This window comes from Phoenix dactylifera, chromosome 12 (assembly GCF_051530095.1).
Source record: "Phoenix dactylifera cultivar Ajwa chromosome 12, Ajwa_hap1_PhDact_Kaust_v1.1, whole genome shotgun sequence".
Taxonomy (NCBI): Eukaryota; Viridiplantae; Streptophyta; class Magnoliopsida; order Arecales; family Arecaceae; genus Phoenix; species Phoenix dactylifera.
Window position 1 is genome coordinate 19,204,923 of NC_143201.1, and position 15,198 is coordinate 19,220,120.

Genomic DNA, 15,198 nt, shown 5'->3' on the forward strand with positions numbered 1-15,198 from the left:
AATCGATCTTTTTAAATTAGAAGAGAATTTCTCTATCTCCCCGTCCCATAAAACAAACATTCTATTTTTTTATAAAAAAATATATACACATTGGTTTATTTTTAGTTTGATATTTGGTTTAATATTGAATTTCTAGATTAGTAAATGAGTCAAGCTTAAGGTTTTTCCGAACTCATTTATCCTGAGCTCAATTAGGCTTGAAATCAAAATTATGAGTGTATATATGCATGTATGTATGTTCCACAAATTAATAACCCTTGTTATCTGTTTATGTATGAAGGGCAGGGCAATTATCTCTTGCGAGCCGAATTCTTTTTAAGTAAAAGAATGCTGTAAGTGTAGATTAAACTTTCTTTCTTCTTATATTTACAACAACAAAAATACTCATTCGCATGAAGATTGCGACAAAAAAAAATAATTTAAATAGAGTAATAATTAATATTACAACTATCCATAAAATGCTTGTTTTTCTTGAACACAAATGACCCAGTTCACACGTACTGGTATTTAGAACCACCAGACTGTTTATCGAGATCATCTGCACAGCTCATCGCACGAAACGCCACCATTCATCTTACACGTGTCCCTCAACAGCGGGTCCCACAAAAATGGCGCTCCACAAAACTATACAAGCAGGCGACGCGCTGGACCCACCTACGAGTAACTACCTTAGTGTGGGGCCCACTCTACGCCCTTTTTTTATGCTCTCTTGGAGGGAAAATCCTCCTGCTCCCAAAATTCGAAGCTGCTCGTAGCGCGAGGGAGAACGAGAGGGACGAGATCGGCGTCATCTAGGGTTTCCAAGCGATGAGGCCGGAGGTGAGATCTCCTCTATCTTCTTCTTCTTTTTGTTCTTCGATTAATACTTAGATTCATCATCAGATCTAGCGTCTTCTTCCTTTCTCTTCGAATTCTTGCGGATCATCGAGCTTAGTTTCTTCTAAACGGAGCTGTTCATTAAACCCTTGATCACTTCCATCTTCTCTCAGTTTTTTTTTTTTTTTTTGATACAAGTTTCTATGCATCATTTATTTTTGGATCTTGTGTTTCTTAAGTGCTCATGGATCTGAACGAAGTGCTAGGGTTTGTCTCGCCTGAGGTGTCGTCTTGCATCAATTCTGCTGCCAGATTTTCTGTTTTCGCCAGTGAATTTAGGGTTTCCATAGTTGGTGATCGAGTTTATTGCGTGCGTATAGTATCTATGAGGCGTAGATTTGTTTGTTTTCTTGGATCAGGGATTTGACTGTCGGTTTACTTATTTTAGTTATTGTAATGAACTTAGTGTTTGGATCAAGTAGTTGATAATTTGCTGAAGTGACAATTAAGCTATTGCTTGCTGGCCTGCGTGAGTTTTGTAATTAAAACCTGACTGTTAGGGTTCTCTGAACCTGGAGGCAGTTTTGATCTTGCCATTGTTGGAATTCTGAGTTTCTATTGCAATCATACGGAATGCTTCATTTTTTAAAAAATTCTTCTCATAATTAGAAGTCACTTCTTGATCAATTTATTGATATAATTTTGATTTTTTATTTATTGTCTAGTTAGAATGGTAATTAGCTGGTCGACCAGTTTGATCATCTCTAACCTTCATATGGTTCTGCTGTGTTTCTGAAAATGTAGAACGCATGCACTTTTGGTTCTCTCAATAACATGTCTTGCTTCGGGTGAAACATATGCGTTTATTTTTATTTTTATTTTTATTTTTCATTTAGCCAAGTTGATTGCTCACTAGAAGAGTGTGATTTAAATATGTGATTGCTAAAGGATAGCTAATGCCAGTTTCATCATTTTGTATATCTGGTCTGATGCCACATGTAGAAATACTTCTCTTTTCCCACATGAGATCAGCTCATTGCATGTCTTTGTAACCCATGAATCTTCGCATTGTTCTTGGTTAATCCATATAATGCATGGTGTTGATCATAAAAACATGTAATATAATGCATGTTGTTTATCATACAAACAAGTAACTAGTAAGGAGTGAGAGAAAAACTGTCTTAACTGCAGGCAAACTCCTAACTGCTGTCTAGAGCCAATTGGTACTAACTCATTGAAGTCCAGTTAGAAAAATAATAAATACTAGCTAGATAAACTTCTCAGCTAACAATGAAGTAAGATTCAGTGATAACAGGTTGTAGTTGAAAGTAAAGGGCCCATCTAGTAGCAAAAGTTCATGGTGTTAAATCTCCAGATGTTGGTGTTTTTATCCAGAATGCAATTAGAGTGCTTTATGGTCATGAGGATAAACTGTATGCATATTGAATAAGCAAGGAATCCATGATGGATTAAGCTCGGGCTCATCCTAAATTCACAAAAGTCTATTGCAAACTTAGCAATCAAGAAAAAGAGTGTCCTAAAGGTCACTTCAGAGTTTTTTTTTCTGGCTAGTATATGATGGCATATTTTTCATGCTTGAGTTGAGTTAAGATTAATTTGTGGTTACACTTACATCTTTAGATTACTTGTGACTTCTCATTCTTTCTCTCTTTCTTTTTTTTCTTCCTCTTGGTATTTTTTCTTGTTACCAGATTCTTCTGTATTTTTAATTCACCCTCATTAACTCATTCAAAGCTGCAATGGTGGAGATTGGGTCATGAAAATGCAACATGTAAGCGGTTCTTGAAGTAATCTCAAAGATGTGATATTGTATTTGAACTGCTATGATGTAAACGTAATGGGGAATAGGTAGTCCATTTATCCTTATCTATGTCTTTATATTGTTGGTTTGTATTAGTTTGTCAACTAGGACTTGACTTGTTATTATTTTAACTTTGTGATTCTTTTAGTTGCTTCAGAAGTTCGTATGTTGGATTGAGTTGTGATTCTTGTTACTTAGTCATTTTGTCCCGTTAAGTTGTTTACATACTGGGACATGTACTTATCATGAGCATTTAAATTCTGAACTAAAATAACAGGCTGGATCAAGCGAATGCCAGAGTTTGGGCAGTTCTCTATATCCATCTGGTCGATTTCCAAAAGTCTCTATTGGGATCAGAGTTGAGAGATGCCCAAAGATGGGATCTGGATCAACAAAAGAAGATGGTGCTGCATTGCCTACTAGGGAGGGAGTGTCCTCATCTCAGGGAAAGGTTTTTGAAGAAAATAGAGGACCTGGAATTGTAGAAGCCTCTGAAGGAAAACAGGCAGCTAAAGATCAAAAGGCTTCTCCATGGTTAGTTTGTCATGAAACACCAACTACAGAGGCAGTGCAGATCTTTGCAAATAGGGCTTCAATGCTACAGTCAGAGGATGGTTTTCACAAAAAAATTGATACTGTTGCTATCAGAAAAAGGACAGAGAAAGATGGCAAGAGGGAAAGGGCGGAGAAACTTGTGTTTGCTACAATGGAGGAAACACATGTGCTAGATGAAGGTATAGGTGGAGAACATCCTAAGGGAATGAACAGGAACAATAATGAAGCTTTAAGAATGAAGCTGTGGGCCATACTTGGTACTGCTTCACAGAACAAGCAAAATATGGTCTCACCTAACTTTGAAGACACAATATTGCATATAAATCATAAAAGGGAATCCCAAATGGACAAAGTAGAAAAGCCAAAGCAGAACTCAGATACGATTGAGACGGATTCTGAAAGCCCAAAACAAACCACAAGAAGACCTGTTACTCGCTCCTTAGCACGGAAGAAAGCTCCACGAACTACCGCGCACAAGTTGCCAGATCAGGTTGGCTCTAGAAAGAGGCCTTTGTCCTCTTCCATCTCGGGTGCTAAACTGAAACTTGATGGGAAGAACATCTTTTCTTTTGAGGAAGGTGAAGGAAAAGAACGAAGCTTAGAACGCACTGTCAGGTTTAAATGGAAGAGAAGTGAGCAGAACAAGGCTAGAATGGAACCTTGGAGGATTTATTTTCCTAGAAAACAGGCTTCAGACAAGAGCATGCAGATTGACGGTAAAGAACAAACACTGCCATCACCTGATAAAGCATCACCACGGATCAAGGAAACAGCACATTCTTCTCAGCCATGTCAGGGTCAGAAAGACATTTTGGAAACAAACACTGAAGTTCCAGATGTTAATCATCATTCACAAACAGCAGTACACAAACATTTTGCCTGCCCATCACTAGCATGTGATGCGGAAACTCATAAATATGATGGTAGCTCATTCCTGAAAAAGAAAACACGTTCATGGGAACATACAAACAGTTTGCCAGTGCCCAACGATGCTTACCTGCACAAGTGGGTCGGTAGTCCATCAGCAGCAAGGAATTGTAATCCCTTGGATGACTCTCAGAGTCCAGCTGTAGCTATGAATGCAAATACACCTACACCTTCACCAAGAAGGAAACTACCAAATGAGGCTTTCTGGAGTCCTGCGCTGGTTAAGAAAAGAAAGTTGACAAGACAACTTTATAGCTCAAAAAGTCTGGGTAATTTAAGAAGAAAATCTAATGGTTCAGATGCAGAAACAGAAACATCTGTATCCTTTATCTTGCTATCTTTCCAAGTACCATGTTTGGATAACTCGAATTAGTCCTTCCATTCTTCCTTTGAGTTTGCCTTAATGTGCATTCAGGATTGTACTAGAGACGTTCGTCAGTCAGGAACACCACATGTTGTGGGAAAGACAGAAATCGAGAAGCAGCCATCTCTATCCCCAATCAAGGTCCAGGACTCTGAGGGCTTTGACGCAAACAATATTTTTAAAAAAGGTTAATAAATTTTCATATGATCACATATATAAGTCATGTAGTATTATTTATCCCATCTGTGCTTCGATTTCGCCTTTTGTTTTCTGCTTTGCCAACATATCTGAATGGTGAAGACAGTTGACACTAATCACTTACTAGTCACCTATTATTATATAACCAGCTGACAGCTAACGGTCCTCAGCTCATACTATTATCCAACAAGGATAGAACAATGGCTCCAATGCATCACAGTTCTGCATACTCTATTCTGGTCCAAAGAATGATACATTGGACATTATTTAGCGCACGGATTCATGTGCATAAACTGGTCTATTACTTTCTGTCCTATGATGCCAAATCGCATTATTGAAACATAGGGACATTGTGCTGATGGTTAGATTATTTTGTTTCCTGTAAGGAGTGCATATACTTTGGTGGCCAGAACCTTCTACTTAGGGTAGTGCACCCGATTTAGAATATTCCTAGAATCTCAAGCCACACCTGCTTCTCAAGTACTTCCTTACTAAAAGTGTTTCTAGATATCCACTTTCCTCCACCCATATCCACTCCTGCACCTACTCCATATCTGGGCAACGAGGGCATATACTGCAAGCCATAATTTTGGGCCTTGGATAAGTCATAGATTGTGGTCCTGGAAAAACTATGATACTATTTGATCATGTAACTGGAAGAAGTTATCGCTAGTGTGAAATGGTCATGATGAGGCTGTTTATGAATTTATACTTGAATATCGTGACTGGCGACAAGCCAGTTATATTATCACGTTCCAGAGTGTACAAGGCTAAGGTTGCATGGATGCATGATTTGTTTATAAAGTGAAAAGAACTCTTCCTTTCACATTTCATTTTGTTAAGGGACCATATTGTTTAGATGCTAAATTAAGTTATTGAAATTGAATCTTAAAATGAGAAATGACTTATCTATTTCAAGTAAGAATAGAGCTAGGTACATATGGCTTCGCTTATTATGTTGTTACATTTGGTGTCAGATTAGTCCCATTGATCATGTGCTGTATTCAAGAAGGATCTAATCTCTCTGACTTTTTTTGCTACTTACTAAGCATCGTGAATTTAATGTAATAGTTAACGAGATATCAACCCAGCCTTAGCTCAAAATATTTTGCCTATTTACTTTCATTTTGGACACCCTTGGCCATAATTGCCCAAAACAGATAAAAGTGATGTAAGTTCTTTTAAAAAAAATGTCATCTGCATAGATGCACATACATATCTGTGTGCCTGTCAACTATGTTAAACTATTGTTTATGAATGTTGCAAGTAAATTGTCAAGTTGACATTAACACCACTCATAGATATTGATTTTGTCGAAACCATGTGTTTTGGATATTTTTGTTCCGTTGTATGCGTTAGAACTCAATGATATACTACTTGTTTAGGTCTGTTAATTAAATTTTTGTAGTCAAAAAAGAGGAAATTGTTCAGTTTTGAACAATCTTTTGATCTATTTGTTCCAATGCTGTGACATTAACACCACTCATAGATATTTAATATGAAAAGCAATATCAGTATCAAGATATCACATATGATGTATGCTACTATCGTATTAATAATTAAGATTAAAATCTCAGCTTCAGTTTGAGTTTCAACTAGGACAGATGAGTGCTGACTTTGACAGGGTAACTTGGGTTCCACTTTTGGACAAAAAAAAACATAAAAATGTTCAAAAAAGCAAAGCATCAGTGCAAAACTAGAAAACAAATAAAAATAAGACAAGAAACTTAAATAATTTTGACATTATTTTAAAATTTATTCTATTGTTTATGATCTTCTGGTGTATGGTTTTAGGGGTTTCATGCTGAAACTGTCAATTACAACTTTTTTCTGAAAAGTTAATAATCATTCCAATACATGACTTTTTCACCCCTCTTTCGCTTCTTCTGGTATCTCTGACTGTTACATATCATGCTATCATTTGATGACAGTCAGAAGCATGAAAAATTTGATGTCTTGTGATTTGAACTAACAGCCAAAACTGTGCCAAAAATATATACGGAATCGACTTTCTTTGGAGCCCAATATTTTCATGCTTCAATATATTGTTGACTTGCAAAAATCAAATTAAGTTGAGAAAATATTTCTCAGAATCTGAAAAAAATGTAGGAATGACACCTTGGTTGCATAAATTGCTCGTATATATTTTAGCCTCAACATAATTTTGGGCAAAACTCTGAAATGAACTCTGGATTTAGATTGTCTCTGGGTGAAACCAAAAAGTTCCAGTGTTGATTTTGGAGTTTTGGACAAAATTCAAATTATGTTGTAACTAGCTTGATCAGACTATGCATCTGTCTGCTTTTGCTTATTCGGTGGATAAAAATGACTCTTCACCTTTCAATTCTCCTACTTTTTCCCCTACGGCAGCTAATCAGGTAGTATCATTTTATATGATAATTCTTGGGATTCACAGCAGTTTTGGGGGCTTTACTATGGTTAAAGTGAAATTCAATATTTGAAACCTGTATCTTATTTGCTATTTCTCACATGAAAAAAGAGGTCAATCGTTCCCCATACTAACTTCTTGATGATTCTGTAGCCTACTGATGTTCCTGTGTTGACCATCCAATATTTTCTGAATCTCCATACTTGGTGCTGGCGCTAGAATTTTGTCTAACAATAGCATGGAGTTTCTGCATTTTCATCAATATTGTCGTTGTCCCTCGGAGTTCTTACATCTTGAGTTTTGACCACAGGAAAAATAATTATAGCCAATAAGTTTATGATAGTAATATTCATTTTCCATAAATTTCTGCTTTTTCTTATGTTGAAAACAATGTATTTTTGTAAATCGTAATTCATATTATGCATAATGTGCAATTCCATGTGCAGGTTGTAGACAGATTGAAAAATGTGTTTCAGATGCTGGCAGCCCCAAGATTTCTCCACTCACACTTGATCATAGGAAAAGAGTACACAGGCAAAAAGTTGGAAGTTTGTGCAAAACCAACCTATCTTCACCATCTCTAGTTGGCACTTACAGTAAGCTGAGACAAACTTTTTTCCACCATCTTTTACGTTATTTTAAAGCGCAGATCAAATTTACTTGCACCTACCATGATTTAGGAACTGAAGAAACAACTGGTTCACATGAATCTTCAGATCAATACCCAGAGGATAGCTTGGCAAGGTCTCGTTCTTCTTGATGTAAATACTCTATCTGATCCTCATACTTTTTGCTTATTCGATGTGATGTGCCATTTGCATTATGTAGCAGAGCTGTCTGCCAGCTGGCATTGGTTTTGGAAAGGTTCAAAAGCAAAGTAAAATCACACACGAACAAGAAAAGCTCTAAGACACTCTCAGTTGCTGCAGAAAAAATACGCCTGCAGCTACAAGATGCTGAGTCTCATATACAGGCAGATTTGTAAGCTTTTACATATTGAAAATGATAATAATTATCAACAATATTTCCTTCCTTTATAACTTTGATTCAATAATGAAAACTTTTTCTCTGCCTGTAGACGGAAGTTCATCGGCACTGGCAATTCCAAGAGAAAGCATCTGGAATCTAAATTTCAAGGTAAGAAACCTAAGGAGTTTTTTTTGGAAGATAGACAACAGGCCTTAATAATTTGCCCATCAGCTTGTTAAGACCTTTGGACTTGAGGTCAACCGCATGTTTTGGCATGCATGCGCGCTACCTCACTGGACATATGCCAACAGGGCAATATTGTCTTGCTCCTTATAGGCAACTTATGTCATGTGCATGCACATAAACCATACAAAAAAAATATTATGTATGATTAATGAAAATAATCAAATGAAGAGTATATACACAAGTGGAAAGCGAGTTATTTATCATCAGATAATATGCCACTGGCAATGTTCTTCAGTGATTGTCCTCCCTTTTCCTTAAAGTGGGGCCTATGCCAATAGTTTGTTGCATGAAAGACTAACAATACCTCTTGGTATATTGTAATCATAGCATATAGGAAGTCACATAGGAACAGAAGTTAGAGCTTTAATGGATATGATGTAACCAGGGTTCTGAATTTTCATGCTTATGGAAATGTCGCAAGATGACGAACAGCTAACTTTGTCTTCGGGCAAGTGAAGCACATGACAGGAAAAAGTATAGTCATACCAAATCAGGTCAGGGATGACGTGAAGATAAGGTTCCAAAGATGCATCAAAGGAACAACAATCATATACATCAAATGCGTGGACGACTCAGGATCCATCACGGATAATGAAGTTCGCCAAGAGAATGAAAGGTGGAGGCATAGTTAAGGAGCCATCAGCTGAATTTTGAAAAGCTAGAAAATAGAATAACAAAAACTGATTGAGCACTGGAAGTTATATCTAATTTAATGACTTATCGCAGACTGCTCTTCCTTTGTTCTATGACCCAAACGCTCATTGTGACTTCCATCAATGTCAGGTTCATACAACTGATCTGTACTTTTCTCTCATGCATGTGGTCCAAGATCTCATTGAACATGGCTAAGTAGTTGTCTCTTCATCCCCTGGCAGTTCCAACAACATTTTCCGAAACCCTCTCCTGCCACATTCGGTAATTGCACTGGTATGGAGTAGCACATCTGCAAATCTCATAGTGGATGCCCAGGGACAAGAAGACCTAGTACACCTTTCTTCAGAATCAGATGAGGTGAATGTGATTAGTCTTTTAGTGCTGCCAGGCTCTACAAGACCTTGCCTCCGAGGTCCCATCAGAGTTCTTTCCCAACTTCTATACCTGTGATCATTCCTGGCTATCCATCCTTCACCAATTCAGCGTCATATCTGTTGCTTTGCGATCCATCTCCCCCAGAAAAATCCTCTCTCTGTCTTTCTTTGGACCCCCTCGTTGGTATCCAAAGCAAGCAGCCCTACTGAGTTAGTTCCCGTCATTTTAGTCGACAATTAGCTAATTCTGGTTTAAACTAGCATGGTTTCTGTTGCAGGGACAAAATTACATGCAAGTCATATGAGAAATTTCAAAGTTGAAGTCCATTAGTCTGAACATTGACAAATTTTTGAGATTAAACTGTTAAATGTCTCTTATACTGCTCTGATTTCCACGCCTGCCCAATCAAAAGCTTTTAAAATAACAATATTTGCAATTAAAACAACCAATATTTTAAATAATTGTTTTAATGTTACTGTTGGGTTTAATAACTTGGGAGAATAATGTTTTTAAAAATTTTTACCTTTTGTCTTCTCGATTAGTTACTAGTGATTGAAGATCAATACTGTTGTATGAAACTCCTCTAGATTAAGATATAGACCTTGCATGACTGTTTTGGATGCTCCTTGATTATGGTTTTGTAATGTCTTGGGTAGGATTGTCAGTTATACATAATTTACCTATATGTGATTAATTGTTTGAATATGTCCAACGGCTGATGTTTGGACGTTGGAGTGTTTAAGGTGAAGCCAAGGCTTTGGGCAATGGATTTTGGATGCTCCTTGATTACAGTTTTGTAATGTCTTGGGTAGGATTGTCAGTTATCTGTAATTTACCTATATGTGATCAATTGTTTGAATATGTCCAATGGTTGATGTTTGGAGTGCTTAAGGTGAAGCTAAGGCTTTGGTCAATGGATTAACTAAATAATTAGAATCAGCTTAAATTGTAATTCAAGCTTGGACCAAGCATGCTACTTGCTCGGCTGATTTTGACTCAATTTAAGGTCCTGAGTTGATCGAAATAGGCTTATGTTCAGCTCAGTTCAAAATTAGGTTTAATCAAACAACAAATGAAGCAATCTTGATATCAAACTTAGTTAAAATTAGTTGCAAGCTAAGCTTGATCAGACCTGTCTTGATCAAGCTCAGCTAGATTGTGCCCAAGGCGCTTGTTTCCTAATCTATTTTGGATTTGGAAGTTGCTGATTTCTTATCCTATTAAGCCTGGCTGGATTTGTAATTGAAACATGTTGGCCTCCACTTTTCAAATGTGTGATGCCTTTTGTTTTCCATTCTTGATGCAGCAAATGTACAATTATAGGCTTCTTTTCCAATTTGATTTTATTCTTTCACATAAATCATTTTTCAAATACAACTTTTAGTTTTTGATGGATCATTTTAGAGCGCTAAATTTTTTCATATAATTGGACTTTGACCTTCTATTAGGTAAAATCATGTCAACTATTAAAGACATAGTTCCTTTTTATTATCAACTATCAGAATAAGCAATCAATACTTTAGAGATATTTTAGTCAAACAAAAACATCTTGTAAGAATGTTCAAAGTCAAAACTGAATGTTCATGTGAAGTTAACCCAAAACGAAATTATGAATGATGTAATTAAACTGACTACCAGATGATGGGAAATGATATAAAATAGTTCAAAAAATGCAACACATGAAAGAACTTCGGCACTGATTTACAGGCTGAAGAGGGGGAAGTAATAGAATATGAAGAGAAATGTATCAGTTAGGATGCGTTTTAATAAGTTAAAAAAACTCAACAAAAGGACAGCCAAGCATGATGAGGAATCTAGCCCCTATTACTCCTGAAGCCAAAGAACGAAGCTAGATGCTTTTCTGGGCCCTATTCAATAGTACAAGATGGATGGCTCTATTGCTATAGTCTGATCAAATGAACTACTAGATGATGAAGATATCTCCTTTAACCAATCAAAAACTCTATTGGATAATTATACAGTGACTGTCTCAATGTATATAGAGCAGAAATAAATCAATGATTACTCAGGATAGATCAGGAGCACCACTAATGCAGAGGGGTCAGGCTGATTCCATCTGGTTACAAATATTTTCAGTACATGTATATGGACAAATCTGACAGATTTACATCGAAGGTTTATGCAGAGGTTTCAAGTAAGCAACCATTGCCATTAAAACCATGAAAACTGGATAATGCTAAGGTTGGGGCATGCACCAAGCAAATACAATTAGAACTTAGACCCTGCAAGTGTGACACCACATATTGTATAATATTTATATGCACAAACATATGAAAAAAACGAAATCATATTATACTCTGGCACAACCTTGTAAGATGAATGAATACGTATTGTCATTTATATAAAATCTTCCAAGAAGCTCTTCAAAAAAAATACTAAGTGAATGAAAGTATTTCGTATTTAAATACAAATATAAAAAAAGAAATGGAAATGTTCTTTTAGTTGCCAACACATTACATATGTTCTATCATTCCCAGAACAAAGTGCAATATATTTAGAACCAGATAACAGAAACTGCATGTATACACCAAGTTTATCTAACAAGACCTTAAAGCCACATATTTGACCAATGTGATGGACATCTGATTATATAAATGGTCAACACCTAAGGGAATTGTTTTATTCATTGTTTTACAAGATGGCTGGTCAAACCAAGTGGCTTGTAGGCTTTGATAAACATGGGAATTGTGTTCTTTGAATATGAGATAACAATGTTATGACTCCTTTTTATTTGATCCTTCTTCAAGAACACATAAATTATTTAGAAATAAGCCAGTAGGTATCTTATAGAATATGCATTTCTTTCAATAGCATAACTTTGATTCGTTGATTGCAGATTTTCTTCTGCTCCCCTCCCCCCTCTTTTCATCCATCGTATTATGTTGTTTTTGTGGCATCTTGTACTTTTCTTTCAGATTTTTCCCTATTTAAACTGGTTTGAGCTGAAATTGGTTGGATGCAGAGCAACAAGGAAAGCTGAAGTTTATACATGACAAATTTAAAGAGGAGGTCAATCAGCACCTCCTGGACTGCACGAGCATCCTGGAAGAGTTTGAAGCACACCAAACAGAACTTAAAGGATGTGCAGACCGGCAGAGTAAGTGATGTTTACACCTGGGTCTTTTTTTTAACAAAAAATAAGTGCAGGAAACAAATGGTTGGTTACTGTTCATAAGGAGAATGATGTGGGTTCTTCTTTCAACCTTCGATAGCCTGGATATGATCATGCATTATATCAGACTTGGCATGTAATACCTCAAATCAGTCAGGCGCTTATGTTTAAATTTCCTTTTTTCTAGGTCTCCCTGTACTAAGTAGTCCCCAAGACATCTTGCAAGTTTCCTGTTTAGAATAGTGACAATCAACAGATCCACCACACAAGGGTTTGTGGCTTTCCTAGCACCAATGACCAAGTAGACCTAGTAGTGCAGATGTTTAACTCATACATGTACAAATTTTTGCTTATCTCTACATCGGCATCCTTAGAAACATATGCAAATAAACAATGGACATCTTATGCTTCATATGCTTTACTTTCTTAGATTCCCTTTACTGTCCTTGTTTTCATTCATTATCTTGATGAAACTGGGGTTGGGCTCCGCCTAATTCTTTTCTTCATTTTCTTTCAATTTTGAAATCGGAAATGATGAATACTTACCAAAGAACAGATCAGATAGATTTTCCTAGGAGCAGGAAAATTGAGACCTTGCTGGTACCTTGCTCAATAAGTTGCCTCTCAGCTAAATCATTAACTTGTGTATTCTGAAAAAAGTTTGCAAGTCTTTTTGGGTGTCTTATAAATCTCTCTCTCTCTTCTTCTTCTTCTTCGTTTTCCTCCTTCTCTTACTACTACTACTACTAGTACTGCTACTAACAACCCTGTTGGTTTTGTTGGTTCTCGTATATGGGCAGAGATGTCACATAGGAAGCTTCTCCTGCAAGTTGAAGAAGCAATGGAGGCTCAGCTAAATGATGCAGAGACAAGCATTGGCATGGTTCATAAGGTGAGGTGTCCGCTAGCAAGTAATTATTAAATGGATTTCAGTAGTATGACTGACAGATAACATGAGTATTTGGTTGTTGAATGTTGTTACTATACCAAAACAGTAGACTTGCTACTGGTACCTTGGTTTTGTGACTTTTGTCGGATAGGTGCAAGTGCCTGTGGCTGCATAAGCTTAATTAAGGGTATCAAACTATGTACATTATGGGCCATTACTGGGAGCAAGAAATTTAATCTTGCTTGTCATTATTTATTGGTGACCTGAGATTTATGGAATATGCATTGGCATTTTGATCTCATTTGCTGCAGGAAGCAAGGAGAAAGATGAATGGCTTAAAGCATGTATTGAAGGAGTTGCTGGCAGAGGGCACAATTTGTTGATCAGGTTCGTCATATGAAGGATGATGACACTAGCTACGGCAGGTTTCTGCTTGAATCACACGAGTCCATGAGTGTAAACATGCCAAACCTTAGCGAATCCTCATTGTTGTTCCACACTTGTAAAAGAAAGGAGAAGAAAAAGCTGACAACTGTTATTTTTGGCTATTAAAGTTACAACTATGCAAATTATCTCATTGTTTCGATGCTGTATATAGGACATTAGGACCAATGAGTGAAATGTCCTTATAGTCAATGTAAATCTCTATAATGATGATGAAATGACCAAGAATTGATTTTTGTTTAACTGGTGAGATTCATTGAAATGCTTGATAAGGTTCCAGGAAGTTTATGTGCGTGCACTCAGAAACTTGTTTTGATGATGGGTGTGATAAATTGATGTTTCGCTGCCTTTGAATTGTCCTTATCAAATTATGGATTTGGCTTCGTACAGCAAAACTCTATTGTATAATTTGTAAGTGGTCTTTCTGATACCATTGCTTTCAGCACCTTGTAGATTGAGAGGTTAGCTGATTGTTAGGTATACAGAAAGTCTTGTATTCAAAAGCTAAAATTGCACAAAATTAAATGTGAGCATTTGATACCTATATGCTGAATTATAGTGCAAAGGCTGAACTGCTGCTTACGGTGGTATCTTGGCTAATCACTTACAGCTGCTGTAGTGCAATTCTGATCACATCTCAACTAACTCAGTAAATGGATGGACAGAAGAAAGCAGTGCTTGATTAACCATCATTCTTGGATTTTACTCACAATTTTCTTGTTTTTGTTACCATTTGACATCCCAGTTCAACTTTCAGAACCTTGAAGGGAGCCTTGGAAGAATCTTTTTTGTGGCCATGGTCATTCTATTGATTGCTGGATACAGCAGTTGAGAAGTTGACTGCTGTATCAGGCTATTGAGGACTCATCAACAGTTTTTCCATAACTGCTAAAGATTCTTGAGTACTTATGAATCTTTCATTGGTCAAATGTCCCTACAAGCTGATTAATTTGTGTTGATTACAGATTATTCGGTGATTTATGACTTTCGTAGATTTTTTTTTTTTTTTTTGATTGAATATGACTTGCATGGATATGTTTGCAATTATCTGAAACTTATTCAGTGAGTACCTATGGATGCAGACCGGTGAAACTGTTTGTTGTTTTCTGTGTCATGGTTTTTGTTTTTTGTTCCTGTTTATCTCAAGCTTGGCATAAACAAGTATTCTAACGCATACTGCTTCTGTACTTTTTTTTTTATTTTTGAATACTTGAATTATTTTCAGATCTTTGCCCTTAGCTGAACTATTCTTGAATTTTGGACCTGTAATATTATGTTTGAAAAGATTGCATGCTTGAGTTCTTGATTCGCCAAGATGTTTTGCTACCAAGATGCAGTTCCTATTGTCTTGCTGTCTTGACATGAAGATGTGAAATTTGGTATGTAATATAAGTATATACTAACTAATTGACTAAAT

At 36.5% G+C, this 15,198-nt stretch overlaps 1 protein-coding gene across 1 annotated transcript; it reads left to right on the plus strand.

The window, feature by feature from the left end:
• The first annotated feature begins 726 nt into the window (after nt 1-726).
• Nucleotides 727-14,024, plus strand: LOC103700897 (meiosis-specific protein PAIR3-like). Its single transcript, XM_026802092.3, has 10 exons — nt 727-819; nt 2,916-4,439; nt 4,536-4,671; nt 7,518-7,667; nt 7,752-7,815; nt 7,903-8,052; nt 8,150-8,208; nt 12,299-12,433; nt 13,249-13,340; nt 13,649-14,024. The coding sequence occupies exons 1-10, from the start codon at nt 808-810 to the stop codon at nt 13,718-13,720; spliced, it is 2,394 nt and encodes a 797-aa protein (XP_026657893.2). The 5' UTR covers nt 727-807; the 3' UTR covers nt 13,721-14,024.
• The last annotated feature ends 1,174 nt before the right edge of the window (nt 14,025-15,198 follow it).